Source organism: Cynocephalus volans, chromosome 12 (genome assembly GCF_027409185.1).
Source record: "Cynocephalus volans isolate mCynVol1 chromosome 12, mCynVol1.pri, whole genome shotgun sequence".
Taxonomy (NCBI): domain Eukaryota; kingdom Metazoa; phylum Chordata; class Mammalia; order Dermoptera; family Cynocephalidae; genus Cynocephalus; species Cynocephalus volans.
In genome coordinates, this window is record NC_084471.1 from 26,997,069 (window position 1) to 27,021,583 (window position 24,515).

The 24,515-nt window shown below is 38.1% G+C and overlaps 1 protein-coding gene and 1 pseudogene across 1 annotated transcript in view; one reads left to right on the plus strand and one right to left on the minus strand.

Annotated features, from left to right (window-relative positions):
• The window catches only part of CFAP54 (cilia and flagella associated protein 54), a 302,389-nt gene extending 299,646 nt beyond the window's left edge, over positions 1–2,743 (minus strand). Inside the window, exon 1 of the mRNA XM_063115642.1 lies at positions 2,415–2,743. Within this exon, the coding sequence (XP_062971712.1) occupies positions 2,415–2,743 (329 nt within the window). The remainder of the gene's footprint in view (positions 1–2,414) is intronic.
• Positions 2,744–22,935: 20,192 nt separating this feature from the next.
• LOC134361333 (centrin-2-like) lies at positions 22,936–23,451 on the plus strand (annotated as a pseudogene).
• Positions 23,452–24,515: the final 1,064 nt, after the last annotated feature.

Genomic DNA, 24,515 nt, shown 5'->3' on the forward strand with positions numbered 1-24,515 from the left:
TACAACATTCACAATTACTGAGATTACAAGGATAATAACCCTTGAATTATTTCAATACTAAATATTTATTGAATATTGACTATGTCCCAACCCCTTGGCTAGTTGCCAGAGATAGAGCAATTAAAAAGAGACACAGTATCCAAAGTCACCAGGGAGCTTACATTCTAATGGGGAAGTCATACAATACACAAGAAAGCAAATAAATAAAAAACATAAATTGATGGATGAATGTAGATAGAAAAGGCCACTCTAAGGATGTAACAACTGAGCTGAGACCTGAAAGAAGAGAAAGAGCCAGATATTTGAAAGAACATTTCAGACAAAGGAGAGAGCAAATATAAAACCTCTAGGGTGAGAAACACTAGGACCTGTTTCTCTGGAAAGTCCTGAGGAAGTGAGGGATGAGCTGAGATGAGAGAGGGAGGCAGGGCCATATCTTCAGAACATAGAGGGTGTCCGAAAATATCTCAATTTTATTCTAAAAGCAATGTTAAGCAACAGAAAGACTTTAGATGGGGGGGGGGTATTTATAAAGATCACCCTGACTGGTATGTGCAGGATAGATTTGTGACAGAGTGGGTGCAGGGGAAATGTGAAATGGTGATGGTTTAGACTGGAATGTTGGTAGTGGAGATGGGAAGACAGAGTACAAACACAGAAAGAGTTTAAATATAAATGTGTATAGGTTAGGTAAGTAATGTGCTCTCTTTGGCCTCCCCCCTACACCGTGGGATCAGAACCCTTAGACCTTATTGTTATAACACTATGCTTTAACTGAGCTAACCGGTCAGCCCCTTTGGTCAATTTTTGATTTTCATATTACTTGGCCCATCAGTAGGATTTGCCACCACTGTTCATTCCTCCCTCCTTGAAACACTTTCTCACCTGCTTCCAGTGCACCAGGCACTTACTGGTTTTCATCCTATCTCCTTGGTCACTCCTTCTTAGTCTCTGCTGATTTCTCTTATTGCCTCTCCTTGTCAATGTTGGAGAATTCCAGGGCCTTGGACTCTCCTCTTCTCCATCTACACTCAATCCCTTAGCTATTCCATCAAGTGTCATGATTTAAATATTAATATGCTACTGAATCCCAAATGTATATCTCCTCTAACCTCCAGATTCAAATGTCCAACTACCTACACAAGAGTTATGCCTGGATGTTGAATTATATCTCAATACATTTAAAATTAAATTCTTGATCTCCCTCCCTCCTACCCCAAACTTGCTCTTTCCACAATCACAAGCCCACCTCAGGTCCTCCACACTTGCCATTCTCCCTGTGTGGCCTATTTTTTCACAGAAATCCTCATCTATTGCTCCCATATCTCCTTCTCATCCTTCTCAACGGCCACTTTTCCTGACCTTCCCTGACCATGTTCCACCCTATTTCAAATTGCAGCTCTCATCCCATATCCTGCATCCTTTTTCCCTGCTCTATTTTTCTATCTAGCATTTATCCTCTTGTAAAATTACTTACTTACATATTTGTTTAGTGGCTGTTAACCCTCACAAAAATGTATGTTCCATGAGCATATGGATTTTTGTTAATTTGATGTTTTCCTAGTTCCCAGAACGGTACCTGATGGATAGTAAGTGCTCAATAAATAGTTGTTAAATGTATGATGAAATGAATGAATTATAAACATAAATTAAAACTATTTCCTCATATTAAATGCATGATAAGAAATATAACTTGAAACTATTCACTATACTGGTATTCTTTTCCACTTGTCTATGTTTTAACGGTTCAGTTTGCAATGTATTTGACCAGGAAAGAAAGATGGTAACATAAACAGGAAAGAAACTTAAAACCAAGTAGTTTGCAGTTTGCAGCATAACATGGTGATAGAACCCCCCAAAAAGACAGATAAGCAGAATGAGTCATAAAATCAAGAAAAAGTCACTGTAATCCTAAATAACAATATAAAAAGCAATTAAAGCGCACATGTCCACAGGATGACATACTTCATGGTATCAAGAACCAACTTCTTCAAGTACCTCCACTACCTCAAAGTTATTGCTTTTTCTCCTTATACAAAATTGTATACCCACCACATGGAAAGCTTTGAAACCCCTGTGTGAGCCAAAAATTGATTGGCATAGAGGAGCCATTAGGAGACACTCAGAAACAGAAGAAATAACGTGTTATGAAACATTTCTGTGTGGATTTTTATTTTGACCTGAGCAGAAAGCCTAGATACAACTTTTACCAGGAATTAAGGGTTGTAACAGCGATGAGTCTTCGTTTCTTAAACTTTGTTTGTATCTCCAGGGCCCTCGGGGCAGGCCCTGCGTCGGCAACGCTGACCCAGCTCTGGGGCCACCACCTGCATCCTCAAAGGCGTCACCTCCTCTGGCCGCGAGAGTAGCCCTTCTCCGGCCAGCGCCCTCCCCAGCGCCCTGCCTCCGCTTACCAGCGCCGGTGGAATTCATGTTTCTGTTCGTCCGTAGTCGCTAAAGCCTTCTTTTTCCTCATAAAGCCTAACAACTCCCGGATCTCCTTCTCGCAAGAGGCCAGGAGTGGGTTTTTAGCGTCCAGCGGCCCATAAAACACGGCGAGGGGCAGCGAGTCCTCGGAGCAGGTGCAGCGAAGCAGCGGGCTCGGGGAGCTCGCCTTCGACCCCAGGGGCGACTTGGACACCGCGGTTGAGGGCGGGGGCGGGGGCGGCGGCCGTTCTGGCAGCGACACCGATGGGGGAGACTCTTCGGATGGAGAGCTCCAGGTGGCTCCCTGTGCCGCCATATTGACGCGACCCGGGCCGGTCGGGAGTGTGTGTACACGCGGTTGCCAGGCGACGGTCGCGCGGCAACCGCGCATTCGGCGCGCTTTCCGGGAAACATAGCGGCCTCTGGAGGCCAAAGGAAGAAAGAACCCGGTCCGGAAACGCAGGATGGTCCTGAGGCTTTTGCCCAGTTGCCCATTGGCACCGCTGTGTGAGATAGAATAGAGAGTTCTGAACAGAAAGCCGAAGATTTACAATCACAAATCCAGACCACTTGATAACAGTGATGATGATGGTGATCATTAACGTATGTCAGGCCTTGTTCTAAGCATTTGAAACATATAGTCTCGTTTATCTCATTTAATCATTGTAACAGCTTTATAATTTATGATACTGTTCGTATCTTTATTTCACAGCTTAGGAAACCAAAGTTTAGGGAGGTTAAGTCATTTGAGACAAAGGTCAGAGTAAAACCATAGTGTCTGGGATCAGGTCCTCTCACCTTGTGACTCCAAAACCCGTGCTCAAAATGAATAGGCTGTGTTGATCACTCCCCAGAACAAAACCGACTAATCAGATTAAAATTAGGAAAATATCTGAGTAGTTTAAGAATCAACTACATGCAACTGATCCCTTCTCTCCCCTTTGTTTGTAGCTTGAGGTCTGTAACTGTGGGAACGATGGCTGTTCCTCTCAAAATTATGATTGTACTTATTTATTCTCATTTCACCCTCTAATTATCACTATATTCTAAATTAATATGCTTTTTATTCAGACTTAACCATTGGACATTAATACATACTAACGGCTTAAGGTGTTAACTCTCAAAATATTTTTGCATTTCAAACAGGGATTTTAGGAGACTTTACTTCTAATGGGGAAACTATAGTCCTCAAGAGAAATACTTGGAGGCAAGGGAAGTTCTTTCCTTGGGTTATTAATTTAAAGTATGAGTTTCTGACTAACGGGGAGTTTACTTTCCTTATAAATTATGCAATGCCAAAAATTATCTAAGAGAAGAACCAGAAATACTTGATGGCTGAGAAAAATAGGTCTTTAACACTGAAAACTGTTACCAGTTTTGTCACACTTAAAAATAAATAAAGTCAGTGACCCTAACACCCTGTGAGCCCAATTTCCCATTTAAGATTAAGAAGCTTGTTGGACCACAGCCTAATTTCTTTCAGGTCTGACCTAATTTCTCGCAGGCTCTGTGGGCCTGTGCTAATTTGTGAAGCTGGCTTAATATGTCATGTGTACTGTACCCTAATATTCTTTGAAGGAAGATGATTGTGATTTTGCTCATTGAGGTAGGTAACTATGGTCAGAGAACCTTCCTGGCAAGCAGTGAAATACAATGACTCACTGCAAGAGTCCAGTTTTCTAATCAGGATGTAGATATCATCCTTTTGTCCACAAAGATTCAATCTTGTCTCTAAGTGAGCAATAAAAATTTGAAGACTTTAAAGAATTTAGGCCTAGAGAAACAATTAATTCATCATTGGGGCTTATATAAAAAAATTAATAGACTAAAAAAAATCAGCCTGGTAAATTCTCTCTCTTCTCATCTTTTCCTTGTTCTCACATAGCAGACTTGTACCCTTCAGATCAAAAGCTTCTGTAATTTGCCACTGAGTACTGTCTATTATATTGATGAAAGTGAAACAGCAGGATAAAATTAAATTAAAGTGGTCAGAGAGAAGGAAAGAAAATAAAAATAAAACAAAGTAGAGTTTTTTCCCCCCATTTGGCTGCTCTCACAACCTTTCTCATAGTTCAGACACTTCATTTTAAAGTCACTATTAAAAGAAAATGTGACTAATTAAATTCAAATTCTTGAATTATGAAACATTGCATCTTAGTAATTTTCCTCCCTGCACCTACTAAAGTTAACAATGCTTAACGTGCAGTAGCTTTTGGAAGATTATCTGAATATTTAAATGAGTGTTATATTCTGAATCATCATTGTGGTAAGATGGAAGTTTCCATTTCATTATGTTTAAATTAAATTTGAAGCATTTTTAATGTTATAGAGGTTTTATCTTTTTATGTACTGAAATGCAACCATTGTAATATTTTTTCTATTTCCTTGTCACTTTGCTTTATTCTTTTCACTGTACTGAAAGAATGGAGCTGTGTGACTATTGTGTCTGACAGGGCTAAGTAATGTAAATAGCTTCCTTATAAATAATGTAAATTACTGTTTCCTTATAGTTAATGTCTTTGCAGCTGCAGGGATCCTTTTTGCCCATTCAAACGTCTTTTTCATCTCAAGTTACTGTTAAAGAAAGAATAAGGTTAATTCCCTTTCTAGTCCTGAGTTATTGGTTAACCATTTGGACTGTCTCAAGATACATGTTCTTTAAAACATACACACACACACACACACACACACACACACACACACACACACATACATACACACATCTCCCTTTTCCACCTCACCACCTATTATTAAGGCTTTTTTTGAAAAAAAAAAAAAAAAAAAAACTTCTTCAGCCATTCATTCCGTTAAATGCAACCATTTCTTTAGTGTGCCCATACAATACATAGATGAACCCATCCATTTCCTGCAAGAAGCAGATGATAAAAAGGCATGTTGTGGAATATGCTGTGAGAAATCTTTTTTAAATGTCAGGGGAGTTCCAAGACGAATCTTAGGACTAGAAAGAGAATAGAGGATTCTAGAGAAGATAATGTTTTAGCCCCCGACTCTAATTGCCCCTCATTTATAGAAAGACCCTTGCAATGGGGATTTGCCTCCTTACTGTGGTAACATAGCACCCAAGCCCAGCTCCTGGCATAGAGTACAACTCAATAAATATTTGTTAGAATGAGTGAACAGAGAAAAAGAAGAAGACCATTTAGAAGGATATTCCTGACTGAGAGAAAAGCCTGAGTAAAGTACAAAGTCATAAACACACACAGTGAGTTTAAATAAACACGCTGTCTAGTGTGCTGAGCTACGGCTGCAAAAGATCAAGAGGTGGAATATGAGACAGAGAAGGAAGCATGATCAAGTATAGTGGGTAGCTGGAAGATGTGCTAAGAAATTTTGACTTGATTCTGTATTTGGAGGAGTGCCTTGGATAGAAAAATAGTATAAACGTAGACGTTAAAATCCCAAATTCTGGAGCCGTAGAACATGGTTTGAAACCCTAGTTATTCCAACTTACTTAACCTTACTGGGCCTTTCTTCATCTATAAAATGGGGGTGAAATAATACCACCTGCCTCATAGTTTTCTTTTGTTTAGAATTAAGTGAGCTAATATATGTAAAACCCATAAAACAATACCTGGCACATAGTAAGGGCTATGTAATTGTTTGCTAATATAATTATTCACTTGTGAACCATCAAAAGTTCCTAAGCAGAGAAGAACATGATACAGTCTGCATTTTAGAAAGGAATCTATTATGGCAGATGAATTGGAGTGAAGAAGGTTATATCCGATCTCAGCTGCATGGATCATCGCAATGATTATATACTGTCAACAAGATAGAAGTAGCCAAACTAAAGCCATGGATTGACACTGAGGCAAAATCAGTAGGAAGCCAACTCCTAACCACTAAAGCTAAGGGAGAGTCAGGTAGTAGTATGTAATTTATGTACCAATCATATATAATTGTAAAATAATATGCTATGTATGATATTATAAATAATATGCATTATATATATAATATAATTGTAAAAGTAGTAGAAGAAATTCTAACAAATTTACGAGCGTACTTCAAAAAGTTCGCAGAAAGATTCATGTTATCATTTAATTTTATTTTTCTATGAACTTGTTGAAGTACCCTTGGATTTATGGCCTTGAAGTAAAAGTTTTCTTAAAAGCTACTCTCAAGTAGAAGTCAAAAAGGGATCAACTTAAATCAACTTAAATGCATTAAGATAAACTTTTGTAAGGGTGAAAGATACCACACAAAAGTGGAAAAACAAGCCATACACTGGGAAAAGATATTTGTAAGGCATAAACTACTGTGTGAGCACTGTACTAATAAATCTCAATTACAGGCTCAGATTGATGAAAAGACCAGATAAAGATACTGCTTGGGTAAATTAAGCATGTGTACTTACTACAGGATTCCAGTGGAAGTCAGTGTAGTCTGGATACACAACAAAGAGATTATCAGCATTACCCAGAACATAGGAATATAAGCTTCCACAGCCTAAAACCCTCACCAGTGGTGCGTAGTTGTGGGTGATGATATCCTTGCATTTTTCAAATCTTTCAGGCTTGCACAAATATCTGCAATTCCTTCTGGAGTGCAGTATTGATTCTAATTTAATACTTTGATATGGACATTTTCAGATCCTTCCACTTGGCCTTTCTCATAATAGCTCTAATGTCACAAGTAAAAGATCTAGTGTTAGGGTTCTGCTAAATAGTTAAGTCCTCCCTTCAACCGAGGGTTCTAGTTTGTGAACTGCCTGAGATACCGAAACTAGATGAGGGAACGCGATCTTCTATTGCAGCAACTAAATCAGGCTTTTGCTTACCAGTTCTTCAGTTTTCTGATTATGCTCATGGAGCAACACCACTGTGGCCTGCTCATCCATCCTGCCCCTGTTACACCATGATCCATTAGCCAGCACCAGGCATCTCTATAAGTAAAGGCAACTTGGCTGTCACTCAGGCCTGGCTTTCCATTATGGCTACTGTATCTGCCATCCTTTGTTAAGTGCTACCACCTGGCCTCTGCCACTCTGGAATTCCATCATTCTCACTAATATTATGAAGCTAAATTTTATGGCAGAAACCCCCATTATCAGCCCAGACCTACGGAAGAGAGAAACTATCAAGTTTCTCCAGAGATGCTTGTATTCCCCTCATTGATGCATTCCTCATACCCTCAGTGAAGGGAATGTCCTCTGGGCCATCGCCAGGAACATAGCCAGGTGGTGGGTTCTTAGGATATACATAATAAATCCAGTCTAACATTCTCACCTACCTGAGCCTTCAGAAACTTTCTTCAATACAGTATCAAGGACGTTCAGCCATCTCTGCTTCATTTGAGGTAAAACATTATCAGATCCACGCTTCAAGAAGCCATCTCATCAAGTTATCAGGAATCCTGAATCATGGGTCGAGCATTCCTATGTTAATTAATTCTACCCCCATCCAGCTTTGTATTCTGTCCACCAGGTCTAACATATTTTAGACACACTCCTACACATGTTCCCCCCAGTTTCAGCTATAAGCTGTTAGCCGGATCCTGCAATTCTTTTGGCATGTGGGCTATTTCTTCTCAGCAGAGCTTGTAATTTCCTGCTCAGGCTGTGCTGAAACATGACTTTGCTTTTCGGTCAACATGACTTTGCTTTTCGGTCCGGAGGCAATGAAGTGTGTTGGGGGTATAGCTTGAGGAAAACAAGCCTCATCGTGAAAGGCACCTGCTTCAGATTAGGTCATCATATGTCCCCCCAGGCAAGCAGAGACTGTTTTTATCTGGCAAATGGTTAGGGGCTATTTCTGCCAGCCTGGAGGGCTCAGAGGAATTTAGAAGTTCACAATTCTTAGGCTTGTTTACCTAAATGTTTGTATGTCAGGTCTCTGGGCCCTACTCTTTTCTTGAAACTTCTGCTATATAATCAGATCCTGGGCCTGGTTTTCAGCAAAGTCTACCTTACAGTAGCTCCAAGCTGTAATAGAGGAACTCTGCCTTTCAGAGCATGCCTTAGCTTGTCAATTAGCTGCCCTAAGACAATCGGGTCCTGATTGCCTTCAGATAAGTGGGCAATTCAACTCTAAAACCCCATCCTGAGGGTCCACTTTTTACACTTCATTCCTATTGTCTTAACCTGGGTTCCCTAAAAAACAGAGTTTGAAACAAAGGTTTAAGTGCTAGTGCTTTATTTGGTAGTGTAATTCCTGAGAAGCAAGAAAGGAAAGCAAATTCAATGCTGGCCACTGCATCATGAAGAAACAGCCAACTACTCAACCATTTGGAATATCTCCCAACAGCTGTATAGATTTCTAGATACCATATCTCAGAGTAGTCCATAAGAGGGAGGGGTTGAGAGGAAATGTATCTGCTGTCTTCCTCCTGGTCAAGGTTCATCTCTGTACTTACAGGTTACATTGCCTGGCCCCTTAGGCAGCTACTGGGAATGCCAAATCTCATACTTTGTGATACAGTGTTTCATCCTCGTTCAAAAGTGGTGGAAGGAGCCAGAAACTCCCAACGGTGGCCTCAGGTGGTGGAACCAAGCAGGCCAGCATGGAGGCAGTCACCGCAGTGGCTGCTGGAATGCTGCAACTAATTGAGGGCTCAGTAGATAAATGAAGAAGGAAATCCAAGGCAGGGCATAAGGTGTGCCCAGTATCCAAGCCCCACCAGATGCTAGTGCCTGCAACACTCTAAGGAAGACAGCACAGCGAGATGCAAGGAGCCACAGCACTAGTCCCAGCCCACTCACCCCCAAATTATTATGTGAGAGAAAAATAAGCTTCCATCCATTCCATGTTTAATTACTAGTATGGAAAGTCTTTGTAGGAATAGCCAAGCCTGTATTCTAACTAATATACCATAGGATTCAGAAGTTTCATTTCTTAAAATCAGCTTTAGATAACCATGCACATATAAGCATAATGCTGCATATACAGATGTACACAGAACACATAGAGCACATGTTCACTGATAACATTAAATGTTTATGATCATAAAGCATTAGAAACAATCTAACTGTACATCAACAGAGTAATATGTAGGTAAACTATAGTTTATCCATAGTATTAGTTATAGTTGGCCCTTCATATCTATGGGTTCTGCATTGTGGATTCAACCGACCTCAGACAGAAAATATTTGGGGAAAAAATGGATAGTTTACATCTGTACTGAACATGTATAGAGTTTGGCATTATTCCCTAAATAATACACCATAACAACTATTTACATTGCATTAGGTATTATAAGTAATCTGAGATGGCTTAAAGTATAAGGGAAAATGTGCTTAGGTTATATACAAATACTACACCATTTTGTATAAGGAACTTGAGCATCTGTGGATTTTGGTATCTATAGGGGGTCCTGGAATCAATCCCCCACAGATACTGAGGGATGACTGTACTAGTGAGTAACCTAAAGAAATGTAGTGGATCTTAATGTATCAACAGGAAAAGATTTTTAAGACTTTTTTATTAAAAAAAGGAAAAAATTGCAGAATGATGTGAACAGTGTGCTAACATCTATCTATAAGAAAGTGCCACAAAATAATACTATAACATTTGTATTTATATGCATGTTTGTATATATCATGAAAGAAAGGAGAAGAGAGAGAGACCAAATATGAGAGCAGGGGACTGCAGCCAGGCCAGCAATGGAGCAGGAGTGGAAGCCCCTGGGGGCCTGAGACAGTGGGCTGTGGGCTCAGCCCCACTCACCACCCTCCACAGCCAGGCCAGCAATGGAGCCAGCCATGCACCAGCCACCCTTTCTCTCCTCTGCCCCGCAGCAACATCTTGGAATGTACTTATTAATAAATAAGTAAAAAGAATGAGAGTAGGAATAAACACATTAAGAAGTTCTGAAAGAATGCTTAATAAATTACTAATAGTCGTTATATCTGGAAGGGAACTGGAATTGAAAATAGGGGGTCAAATGAGATTTTAAACTCATCTGTATTGTTTTTGCTTTTTTAACAACAACAAAGAAAGCTTTCCTGTATTACTTGTGTAATTAAAAGTTAATTTAAAAAGGTAAAAGTCAAAGTCGAAGTCAAACGATTAACAGTTTGTTATCCCGGGAACATGGGATTACAAGTAATCTTTGTTCTGTGTTCTTTTCTGTACCTTCCAGTTTTCCACAGTGAACATATATGAGTATTACTTTCACTATAAAAAAAAAATACTTTTTTTGCCTAAAGCATAAAGAAACAGACACATGACAACAATACTATAAACTAAGAATAAACATTCCATATTCCTTAACTAAACAGAACTTCCACTAACTGCATCATTTTGGCGGAAGTATTTAGAAGCATATTCTTGGACTATATATTATTTGCTTCATTTGCTGAATCTCAAAAAAGGCAGAAAATATTTTGACTCATCCATTCATTTTTTAAGACTGAACTCCAAGACTTAGGGCTCACATGGACCTCAAAAATAAGCAGATTTCGTTAACTGTATGTCCTACCTCTCACTGCCATCTTCCCGTTTTCCAACTTTCTTCTTTAAACATGAATTTAGAGATTGCAATTGCCTGTTTACCACAGGCAGGAAGTAAATAGGAATATGCCAGAATGCCAGCTTCCCTAAGGAAAAGCTTAAGGAGGGTGTATAGATCGGAAGAACACTGAGAAGAGAATGTTCTTGGGATCCGGTCTGTCATGTAATAAATACGTTGTTTAGAGAAAAACCGAAATTTTTTCTGACTTTCCCAGCTGGTCAGAAAACTCATCATGGTTTCCAAACCTTTTTACCATAATGTATAGTAAGAAATATAAAGAGCATAATGATTATGCTTTTCATTTGGTTCTTGCCAGAAGGCTGAATACTAACTACCATTGATTTTATCTTTTTAAAAATATTTATTTATTTATTTTAATTGACACAATGTAATTTTACATAATTATAGGGTACAATCTGATGTTTTGATACATATATATGCTGTACAATGATTGGGTCAAAGTAGTCAGTGTTGCCATCACCTCATGCATTTATCGTTTCTTTGTGGGAAAAACATTGAAAAGCCTCTCCTCTATGTATGATGTAAAATACAAAACTTAACTGTAAACCATAGTCACCCTACTGTGCAATAGAACACCAGAACTTATTTGTCCTATTTAATTGTAAGTTTGTACCACTGGCCAAACTCTCCCTGTTTTCCCTTCCTTGCTCACCTCCCTGTTCTCTGGTAACCACTGTTCTGTTCTGTCTCTATAATGTCAACTTTTTTTTTTTTTAGATTCAACATATGGGTGAGGTCATGTGGTATTTGTCTTTCTGTGCCTGGCTTACCTCACTAACATAATGACCTCCAAGTTTATCCATGTTGCAGCAAATGACAGAGTTTTATTCTTTTTTATGGCTGAATAGTATTCCATTGTGTGTACATACCACATTTTTGTATCCATTCATCCATTGTTTGACACTTAAGTTGATTCCATACCTTGGCTATTGTAAATTGTGCTGCAGTAAACATGGGAGTGCAAATATCTCTTTGGCATACTGATTTCAGTTCCTTTGCGTATAAACCCAGTAGTGGGATGGCTGGATCATATGGTAGTTCTATTTTTATTTTTTTGAGGCTCCTCCATTCTGTTTTTCATAATGGCTATACTAGTTTACACTCTCACCAACACTATGCAAGTGTTCTCTTTTCTCTACATCCTTGCCAACCCGTGTTTTCTTTTGACTTTTTGATAATAGTTATTCTAACTGGAATGAGGCAGTATCTAATTGTTTTTTTGATTTGCATTTCCCTGATGATTAGTGATGTTGAGTATTTTTTCATAGGCTGTTGGCTATTTGTATGTTTTCTTTTGAGAAATGTCTATTAGGATGCTTTGCCCATTTCTCATTTGTGTGTTTGTTTTTGGTTTTTGTTCATTTGTTTGTTTGCTGTTGAGTTAAGTTCCTGATTTTATCTTTTACCAGGTTGAAATGAGAAACAGTTTTATTTTTCAATCCTGCCAAGTCCCAGAGTTTTTGGACTGTTTCACTCTTCTTTGCTTGAAAATAAGCTAATTCTTTTCCGAACTCATTCCTTGGCAAATACAACCAATAGCAGGCAACACGTGCTTTTTGTTTCCCAACTCTTCACCTAAAGCCCCAAGTTTATTTAGTATATTTTGTGCTACCAAATTTCTTCAGGTAATAATTTTACCAAATGTTTCATCACTAAATAATATGAGTCATCATCTTTCTAGGCTCGATAACAGTTTCCTTGCTGCCTACTATCTGGTTCTGTAGCCAGTACCACACATTTTAAGATTTTGTTGCAGCAACCTCCCAATTTCAGTACAAAACACTATGATAGTCTCCCTACGCTAAGTTATGCCAGGGTTAACAAACAATCCCATATCTCTCTAGTTTACAAGAACAGTTTTATTCCTCACTCACATTTGTGAATAAGATGGATCAGCTGAGTCTCTGCTCCACACATTATTTCATTCTGGGTCCCAAGCTGAAGGAGCAAGCCATACCTGGGACATTGAGTCTCAGTCTCAGAACAGAGGAGGAAAAACGAAGGCAAAATTATTGAATGGATTTTAAAGCTTTGGCTCCAAAGTGGTGCCCATCACTTCATTTTCTAAAACAACTCAAATGTCAAGGCTGCTCTCAGCAGGGCTGGGAGATAAAATCCTCCTACGGGAAGGAGTAGGTAATATTTTGAATAATACCATCTACTAGAGTACCTCAAATTTAGCATAATACAAACTAAACACACGTCTTTTTCGCATCATACTCTCCTTTTTTCTCTCTCTCAGTAAATAACAGATGCCATTAGTGAAGGCTCAGAATTTTCATACTAGAAGAGGGTTGATGTGGCTATTGGGTTATAAGGAAGAACTAGTGTACTAGCTTTGAAGCTGCATCTTCGAATCAAGCACACAGTTTTTATTTAGATTGTATGGTCATTTAAGTTGGGTTGATGAGCTGATTGAAATTAATGAAGTGGCTAAAGTCCCTCAACTCAGCCGTGATCCTTCCACTGGATACCACCACTGCAGTTACCCAGGCAAGAAATGATGATATCTTTGTGTCCTCCTATCCCACTTCCAGTCCCAATCTCTAGACCTGCACTGTTCAGTACAGTAGTCACTAGATGCAGGTGGCTACTGAGCACGCAAAGTGTGGCTACTTCTAATTGAGATGTGCTCTAAGTGTAAAATACATAATAGATTTCAAGGACTGTGTACAAAAAATATGTATATAAAATACATCTAATAAACATTTTTACATCAAAATTTTGAAATGACATTTTTTCAGTATATCGTATTAAATAAAATACCATATTAAAATGAATTCCACTTGTTTTTACCATTTATATGTGGCTACTAGACAATCTAAAATTACATATGTGGCTTTCAGCTTTGGCTAGCTTTATATTTCTATTGGACAACACTACTCCAAGCTGTATTCTGTATTTTCCTCTTTGTCTCTCCAGTCCCGGCCTTAGCTCAGCCTCTATCCTCTTTCAATGAGGTTTCTGCAAAAGCTTCCTAACTAGTCTTTCTGCCTCAAATCTGACCTCTCTTCAACCCATTCTTCAAAGTGGTCAGAATGATCTCTTACAATTCAAATCAGATCATGCTTACTCAACCAGCTTGATATTGTTCCATGGTTCTCTATTGCCTTTATCTATGTAGTTCCATACATAAAGCCCTCCCTGATGATCCAGACCCTTGGTTTTCAATCGGGGGCCCTCTTAGCCCTGAGAATACACCAAGACTTTCTTTTTTTCTTTTTAATTCTTTTTTTTTTCCTACACCAAGACTTTCTAAGGGTATGAGTACAACTGATTTTAAGAGAGTCAATTTCCAGATCTTTCACTTGTGTATTTTCCATATATTTATCTGCCTTCAAAGGCACCTGCAGTCAACGTTCTCTCCTCTACTCCTTTCATCCTTCCTCTTATCCTCTTGACAAAACAAGGTCATCTAGAAGGTATTGATGGAGAAATTAAACAATTCCTTTAAGTAAATCACATAATAGCTTCCTTACCCATTGAAAGATGTATTGTCAATACAATATACATAACATGTTAAATGTTTACTTTTAAATATACAAGAAAATACAAAATTTTTGGAAATGTTTGAAGGGGTAAATGAGAAAGTTTGAAGACCACTGTAGTTGATTGAATGTCCCCCGCAAACTCATTGAAGCTTGAATTGTGTTCCCCAAGTTTTACCTATTAGAAACTTGGCCCCCATTGTGATTGTTAAGAGGGTGGGAAATCCTATGATGGTAATTGAAAGGTGGGACCTTAGAGAGGTGTTTAGATTGCAAGACCATGTCACAGTGAATGGATTAAAAATGGTGGTCATGGGTGTGGGTCCGAGGGCTTGAAAACGAGACTGAATGAAAAGGTTACTCTCTCTGCTCTCTCCGCTTCCACCATCTTGCAATGTGAGACCCCTGCGTCACTGTCGCCACTACCAGATGTGTTCCTTAGATTTTGGACTTCAGAGCCTCTGAAACTGTAAGCAATAAATTTCATTTTTGGTATAATACCCATTTCCATGCATTTTGTTAAAAGCACAGAAATGGCCTAATACAGAAAATTGGTACCACAGAGGTGGGGTGTTGCTCATAACAAATCTAGGCTAGAAAAGGCCTAGATGGTGGTGGGAGTTTAGAAGACAACAAAACCAGAGAATGTTTGGAATGTTTTAGAGATTGGTTAAATGGTGGTGACCAGAATGCTTATGGAAATACAGACTGTAAAGGAGGTCTCAGATATAAATGAGAAGGAGCTTTTCGGAAACTGGGGTAAAGATCACCCTCGCTATGAACTGGCAAGGAACTTGGCTGCTTTGTGCCCATGCCCTAGAACTTTGTGGAAGTTGGAAATTAGGACATGTAAACCAGACTATTTGGCAGGAGAAATTTCTAAGCAGCAAAGCATTCAGGAAGCTGCATGGCTACTTGCAACAGCCTGTGCTGAGTTATGGCAGAAAAGGCATGACGTAAAGCCAGAATTTAAAGGGAAAGCAGAGTGTAAAGATTTGGAAAATTTGCAGCATGGCCATGTGGTAGAGAAGCAGAGAGTATTTTCAGGAAAAAAATGGTGCTAAGAAGACCAGTACAAAAGAAAGGGATTATCAAGAGAAGGGGAAATAGGCCCTAAAGTCATAAGAAGCGTCCGGGGCCAACCCTCCCATTTCAGGTCCAAAGGCCTAGGGAAACAGAATGGTCTTGGGGAACAGGCCTGATGCATCCTCCATGGGCTCACTGCCCAGGGCCACCTCAGGGAGCTGCTTCCAGCACCAGCACCTCGGGTGCTTTGGCTGCTCCAGCCGTGGCTTAATTGGTCCTAGGTGTGGCTAGACCCACCGCTTTAGAAAATACAAGCCAGAAGCCTTGGTGGCATTACGTGGTGTTAGGTCTGTAGGCTCGCAGAATGCCAGAGCTGTGAAGGCTAAGGAACCTCCACCCCAATATCGAAGGATGTATGGAAAAGTCTGGGGGCCCAGGAAGAGATCTGTTATGGGGGCAGAGTCACCACAGACAGCCTTTGCTAGAGCAATGCTGAGCAGATTTGTGGGGTTAGAGTTGCAACAGAAAAACCCCATCAGTTCCATACCTAGTGGAGCCATGAGAGTGGGATTGCCATGGAGACCCCAGACTTGTGGAGCTATCAGAGTGGAACAGCAGCCTGGGAGAGCTGAAGTGTGGCCTGAGACCAGGAAAGCCATAGAAGTGTAGCTGCCCAAGTAGGTGGGGACCCAACCCCCACACCAGTGTGCAGAGGACATCAAACATGGAGTCAAGGTACCAGATTTGCCAGCTTTGAGGTTTAATGCCTGCCCTCCTGGGTTTCTCGTTTGACATCTTCCTTTTGGCCTATTTCTCCCTCTTTGAACAGGAATATGTACCCTATGTTTGTCCCACCATTGTATCTTGGAAGTAGATAACTTGTTTTTGATTTGACAGATGGGACTTTGAACTTTGCATTTTTGAATTGAAACAGGTTAAGACTTTGGGGATGAAACGAATGTATTTGTATGTGAAAATGACATGAGTTTGAGGGGTTATGGGTGGAATACTATAGACTGCATGCCCCCAAAACTCACTGAGGCTTCATCCCCTCTATAACTGTTGAGGGTGGGAAGTCCTACTATGGTAAATGAAAGGTGGGGCCTTGAAGAGGTGATTGGATTTTAAGACCATGCCATAGTGAATGGATTAAAAATGGTGGTCAGAGGCATGGTTCTGAGGGCTTTGAAAGGAGACTGCCTGAGGAGCTCTCTCTGCTCCCTCTGCTCCACCGTCCTTTGCCTGTGAGACCCCTGCAGTAGTGTCACCACCATGGGTTTCACCAGATGTGTTCCCTGGACTTTGGACTTTCCAGCCTCTGAAACTGTAAGCAATAAATTTCATTTTCTTACAATTACCCAGCTCTGTGTATTTTGTTAGAAGCAACAGAAACGGACTAATATAACCACTATCTAGCTCATCTCTCGTAACACTTTACCCATACCGCCACCAGCAACACCACCCTCAACACGACACTTTCCTAGCTCTAGCTTTCTTCAGGGCTCAGCCTGTCATGCTATCTCAGCTTGGGCTCCTCAGAACATTCTCCCTCACTCTCTTCCCCCACCTAATCACTTCCTACAACTCCTACCTGTATGACAACATCATCAGAAAAGGTTACTTTTCAGTTTTGCTGTGCAGGGGCTTTATCAAAGTTTCTCCTATTACATGAGCTTTGACTTTTGTGCACTTGATGAAATGACCTCGAAAGAAGATACAAGTAATTTTTATCTGTTCAGTTTTCATTAGTACTGTCGCACTCTTTGCCAAGACTTTTCTCTCCTTTCAGTAGTCAAAAAAAATTGCTTTTTTCCTCCCAAATTTGCATGATTATTTTTAAGTGTTGCTGAAATAGTAGTTTCAAATATTTATTACTCTAATTTTTTTTAAAAAAGACACTCCAATATTTAATTATTAAATATATAAAAAGTAAGCATTTATGCATACCTCATGCTGTTTGATTGACAGCTGCTGCTTGTTGATTTCCTCATCATGGTTGTCATACGTTTTCACCAAATTCACTGTCAAGGTCACTGTGGAAACAGTCGCAGGGAGTATAAAAGAGTGGTAAAGGACATGGGATCCAGAGCCAGAGTGACTGACTCAGCCACATGTTAGTTGTGTGACCTTGGAAAATTCGTTTAACTTCTCTATGCATCAGTTTTCTCATCTATAAACTGGAGAAAATAAGAATAGTAACTTCTTCATGGGGTTGCTGTAAAAATTAAATTAATTAAAACTATTGAAGTGACCAGAATGGTGTCTGGAACAGAATAAGTAACAAAAAGAAAAAAAGTATCAGAGACAATATCACGTTTGATGAAACCCTTCATGACTTTAGAATTTGCCTCATTATTCTGAACATTTTCAAGGTAACATATTATACTTCTGATTTTTAACTACGAAGGCATGTTTCTTGCATTTTTGAAGGATAAAGACTGACGCTAAATTCTCCAAACCCAGAAACTTCAATACTTTTATCTCCTCAGGGACTCACTATGGTCTGACGTGCAAGGATGTGGACTATGAGCACTGAACAAACTGATGAGGTTAAAATCTGGCTTGCTGAGGGACTCTGGCTCAGTTACTTAACTCTCTGTGCAGTGAAAGAACAAAAAAATTGATGACAAATGTGGAAGGTAAAGGAAAGTGAATTCAAATTTTCAAGTCAGAGTACCTGCAAGAATCCTAATAATGTTAATAGTCAATATAAGGACTATAAAAAATGACTTTGAGGAGTTTGCTATACAACTTTTAAGTGGGTGACCAATGTATATAAACCTTCTTTCCTCCAAAAACCATCCACCATTCATCCAGCAGTCTGTTTTGTACTATGTGACATCACCACCAGACATGGATGAACTCTTGACCTAGCTGGACAAATCAGACTCTGTCTCCTGGGGAATGTGAAACTGAGATTGTAATGGACATAGAAGAACTGAATGTAACTGGTGGTCAATTTTCTGCCAAGAGCTTGGAGAAGCAGACAAAGCTGGTCTGGAGAGAAAAAGAAACAAGGTGTTTCAGAAAAACAAGGGCAGAAGCTGGAGAGGATTTCCTACGTTCTTAAGAATTTTCTGATGCTGATTCTATCCTTTCCAGAGGTCCAGCTGCCTTCCTGCCTTTGTTTCTGAATAGTCTCATAGTAAATTCACTTTTGTGGGGAGAACAGCAAGTAGCCAGGTTTGTTTTCTGATGTTCTGAGCCAAAAATCATTGATTAGACAAGGAGGAAGATGATTGATTCATTTTTGGACACGTTAAATCTGATTTCCTTTCCTTCTTCAGAAATATTGGTACCTCAGCTGACCGTAGCTTTCCTGCATTCTTCATCATGTCTTGCCCAGAACTTCTTCTTCCTGTCTTTTTAGGAGATATCTAATATACAACCTAGGTGTATTTCTTCTAACTTAACCTCAGAAGAGAAAGTGTCATTTCTGAGCACATTATGATGTCCACCCCTTTACAGTGAATAGCCCCAAAAGAAGGAAGAGCTTTCAAGATGGGTATAATCATCAGAGACAAACAGTATAGACAGGAGACTTTTCTATGCACACATGTCTACAGGTATGTTATTCTCTTGGAATATAAAAAAAAATGGAACAGAAAACATATGGAGAGAGCAGGGAAGTTTGATCTACAGAACATGAGATAAGCAGTGAAATGCATGTCATTTTCTAATGGCTTCATAGCCTCAACACCTCTTCACAATACCTTGAAAAGAAAGTCTGAAAATTTCAAACCACCTCTTTGCAAATTGATCTCTTAATGTCACTAGGCTCCACACACTCACAGCCCACACTCTTTCAGTTGCTAAGTGCACTGGATTGTCACAGTATGTTCCAGAGGCTCCAGATTTCTTCCAAATGTGAAAGATGCTCTTCTAATTGGAAGCAAAGTTCTTGTCTTTCAAATACAATATTCTCTACAAACAAGAAACAATACCCATTAGATTTCAGCCAGTTCAAATTAAAACTGATTTCCCAAAGCAAGGGAAATCTTACAAGCTCTAAAATTCAATAATATTATCTTATAACTTGGAACTCAATGATGATTTGTAGCTTGGTTTTGTATTATTAGCTTCACTTCATTAGGAACAAAAGCCATAATATACTACTAAAAATATTTATTCTTAACATGCACTAATAACTTCTATTGATTAGATGTATGACAAGAGGCTTTGAGTTTTCTAAATCAGTAACAAATGAAATTTTAGGCAAAAGTTTAAGAGTGTAATAAAAAGAAGGGGGAAAGTCTATGGCCAGAAATAAACAAGAACATATTGATTTAATGGGTATATATATATAAGTTTAACAGATATGTATTAAGCAATAAATAGGAATGAAACCAATGAGCCAACAGCACTAACAATAGTCTGTAGATAATAGAAGACAAACTTACAAAAACAAATATTCTGTCTATATACAAGCAATAACCAGAAAGAAAATGTAATGAAAAAGGATTTCAGCTAATATACAACAAAAATATAAATAGAGGCACTGTAATAGAGGCCAATTAGATATAAACAGCAATTAGATCTGAAGAGTTTAGAGCCTAGTAGAGATTGGCCGTTCATTCATTCAGCAAGTTTTTATCAAGTATTTGCCATAAACCAGATGCTTCGCTGGGTACTAAAATCTTAATGGTTGCATTACAGTATTGGATCACTCCAACATAAGACATCAAACATACACTTTCACTTTAAGATTTTATTATGTTGCAAGAAATATATGTTTCTTTGAAAAAGTTAAACCACACAGAAACAAAAAGACTCTCTATAACATAACTGCCACCACTAGGTGGGGTAACTACTATCACATTTTAGGGTACCTTTTCATACTTCTTAAAATAAGCACATACAAATACACACAAATACTTAAAAAAATATATAGTATCATTCCACACCAAAATTAGTATAGCACAGTGCTTGAGAGTTTGGGCTTAAGCAACACCGCCTTGACTCAAATCCCAGCTCTACCACTTTCTAGCTATGTTACTTTTTGTTAAGTTACAGTACATTTCAGTGCCAACTTCTCCAATTTTTAAAATGAAAATAATCTTAGTATTGTTGTGAAAATTAATTTACTCATAATGATTTAAAACAGAGCCCAGCACATTGTAAATAATAAATGTTAGCTATTATTATGCAACTTGTGTTATTTTACTCAAGATTATATTGTGGACCTCCTTCCTCCACCTCGTTTTTTTTCAAAGACCAAATAGTATTCCATAGTATGAATTTGTTTTAATTTATGTGATATATCTCCTGTTATTACATGTAAAAATTACCCCAATGTATTTGCAAAGAATGCTGCAAATAATATCTTTGTGCCTAGACTTTACTATTTCTGAAGAATAAATGCCTCATAAAGAAATGGATCAAAAAGGATAAATATTTTAAAGTATATTTCAGATACTTCTGAATTTCTCCCCTAAAATGTGTCAATTTATATTCCCACCATAATATATGCAAGAGACCTTTTCTCTACATGGGTGTGTGTGTATGTTTGGGGGGGCGAGGGCAAAAAATGATTATGAAAATATTTTCCTATATTTTTTATTGTACTGTTACTATTTTGTGTTTCACGTGTGATATAAAGTAGAAGTCTAACTTTATTTTTGTCCAGATGGATAGCTAATTGTTACATCGCTGTTTACTGGGCAGGGTGCCCATTCCCAACTTATTTGAAATGATACTTTCATTAGATATTTAATTTCCATAGATACATAGTTCAGTTTCTACTCACTTTTTAAAAAATATTGATACACTGTCTTTCTCTGACAATACTACATTACTGTATTACTATAATGTATATTTTCACACCTGTTAAGTTTCTGTTCTTTTAAAAAATGTATTGTTTCACTCTTGCTGTTGCAGATTATGGCAGATAGTCAGCTGACCACCAGAAGTTCATGCTTCTTTTTTATATGTAGTGTTGTTGCCAGAAAGCAGCTGCCTAGCTTGGGACTATTTCTCAGTGCCCCTTACACCTAGCTAGGGCCAGTTTTCACCAGTGGAATGTGAGCAAATACCATATGTGTCACATTCAGGTCAAAGTGATGGGGAAGCAGGTATGTCTTCTGCACAGTCGTTTTCCCCATCCAGGGACCTAAGAAGATGCCTGAGCTACAGAAAAGAAGATGCCTGGCTTCCAGAATGATCTTATGGAAGTCAGCCTGACCAGGCACTCTCACATTGACATGTGAGATGAATGAGAAATAACCCTTCGTTGTACTGAGTCACAATGTTTGAGCATTTATTACCTTAGCTAGTATACAGATGATGTATTGCCAACTGGCTTTTTTTTTTTTTAATCCAGTTAAAATTTTAATTGTGATCACATTCTATTTATAGATTAGGTTAGGGAGATCTGACATCTTAATACTGAGTTTTCACATTTGGAAGAAATCATATTTTTCCATTTATTCTAGCCTTCTTTTATAGCCTTCAATAAAGGTTTGTTGTTTTCTTTATATAGATCCTAAACTTTTTTTTAAGTTTAGTCCTATAGGTTTTATATTTTTGTTGTATATTAGCTGAAATCCTTTTTCATTACATTTTCTATCTGGTTATTGCTTGTATATAGACAGAATATTTGTTTTTGTAAGTTTGTCTTCTATTATCTACAGAATATTGTTAGTGCTGTTGGCTCATTGGTTTCATTCCTTGCAGTATTTACAGAAAATAATGACAGCTTTGCCTCTTCCTTCCCAATATCAATAGTTCTTAGTTCTTTTCGTTAATACTGTTGCATTAACTAGGATATTGAAAATAATATTGAAAAATAGTAGTGATAGCTTCCTTTTCATGACTTTCTTTTTAAATAAAAATCTAAGTAGTTAATCACTAAATGTAATGTTTCATAATGATTTCTGATAAATGCCTTTTGTCAAGTTATGAAAATCTCCTTCTACTTTTACCTTTTAAAAAGGTATGTATTTTTGCATTGTTAAATCAAGTAGCTTTTGAATATTATCCAAATGCCTTTCCTCTCTGTTTAGATAAATTAATGACTTTCTTCCTTTAATATTGTATATCATATTAATATATTTCCTAAATATTAAAACTCATTTGCACTTTATATAACATCTTTTTGGTCCTAGTGTATATCCTCAATGGATAACATTATTCAGTTATTTGTTTATTTAATAATCTTTGTGCCTATTTTTTTTATCAGAGATTGGTTAATAGGGGTGTGTGTGTGCTTGTGAGTTGTGACATGTACAACACTTGTCTAGTATTCTTATCAGGAATATTCTACACTGTAGAACAAAGTTCCTAAACTCCATTTTTCTCTATGCTCTATAAAGTTAAATATGATACTTCTATGAAGATTTGAAAACCTCACTTGTAAAGTTTCACCAGAGGAGAGTAGAGAAAGATCTTTTCTTATTATCCATTCTCTCTATAATTACTGAATTATTCAAGTTTTCTACCTCTTCTTAAATCATTTTTACTCCCCTAGAAAAGTGTAAATTTCAACAGGCCCTGGAGTCCATCTGCAATGGCCACCAACTTTAAGACAAACATGGCATCAAGTGCCCAGAGAAAAAGGATGAGTCCTAAGCCTGAGCTTACTGAAGAGCAGAAACCAGAAATCCAGTAAGTTTTTGATTTCTTCGATGCTGATGGAACTGGGACCATAGATGTTGAGGAACTTAAGGTGACAGGAGGGCCCTGTGCTTTGAACCCAAGAAAGAAGAAATCAAAAAAATGATAAGTGAAGTTGATGAGGAAGGGACAGAAAAAAATGAACTTTGGTGACTTTTTGACTGTCGTGACTCAGAAAATGTCTGAGAAAGATAACAAAGAAAAAATGCTGAATGCTTTCGAGCTCTTTGATAATGATGAAACTAGGAAGATATCATTCAAAAATCTGAAATGCACAGCCAACGAGTTGGGTGGGAACCTGACTGGTGAGGAGCTGCGGGAACTGATTGATGCATCTGATTGAGATGGAGACGGAGAAGTCAATGAGCAAGAGTTCCTGCACATCATGAAAAAGACCAGCCTTTACTAAGCTCCGTGTCTTCTTTTCCACAGTCTTTATCAAGCTCAGTGCAACCTGATTTAGTGCCTGCCTTTACGTGAAGTCTGGCTTTTGAGAATAAAAACTATTTTTTCCCCACTGACCTCCCCATGTAACTTTCACAGCAACCTCAAATCCATTTTAGACTTTGGAAGTGTTCTTTGATATTAAAGTTCTTTGCAAAATAAAAAAAAAAGTATAAATTTCATTTTTTTCGCAAAACTTCCTTTTTAAAGTTGTACATAATATTCTCTTCTAATTCTTTAAAGTTTCTTCCACATCGGTGGCTTTATGCCTTTTTACATTTTTAATTCTGCCTACCTAAATCTTTTCTCTCTTTCCCTGATTGGTTAGGCCAAGGTTTGTCTATTTAAATTCGTCATTTCAAAAAAAAAACCAGCTTTTATTCCAAAAGTCCAAATAGTGTGGAAACTTAGGAGAAATCATGTACTTTTTTTTTTTTGTCTTTCAGATTAAATTTTTGATGCATTGCTTTAAATTTATAGTTCTTTCACCTAAAAAGATGTCTAAAAAGAGGTTGCAGAAAAACATATTGGACACCTTAGTTGACTCTTATCTACCTGCGTAAGTTTATCCTGTGTGCCTAACTGGACATTCTGCGTATTGAAGTTTGTGTATTGTTTTATTTTAAACTTCTAAGTGCTTATTTTTGTTCTGCTTTATCTGTCAGTTTCTGGGAGAAGTGTATTTTAATGTTTTCCACAATGATTATAGTTTCTTCAAATTCTCTTTGTCTTTCTAACAGTTTTTGTTTCGTAGATTTTAATGCTGTATTGTTAAGATGATACTGCTCCTTGATTATTATATCTTTGCACTGTATATTATTTTTTATCCACTGAATTTTCTTCTCTGTTTTGTGTGTGTGTTTGCATTGGGAGCAGCATGTTAAAATGTAACTCTAACACTTGCCAGTGGATTAGTCCAGGACAGGCACTAAAACCCTACCAATATTTGAATGCCAAGCTTCTCAAAACCTTATATAAGATCAGATTTGGCTCCGTTTAGGGAGACTGTGCCTTATGAGCACACTTCTC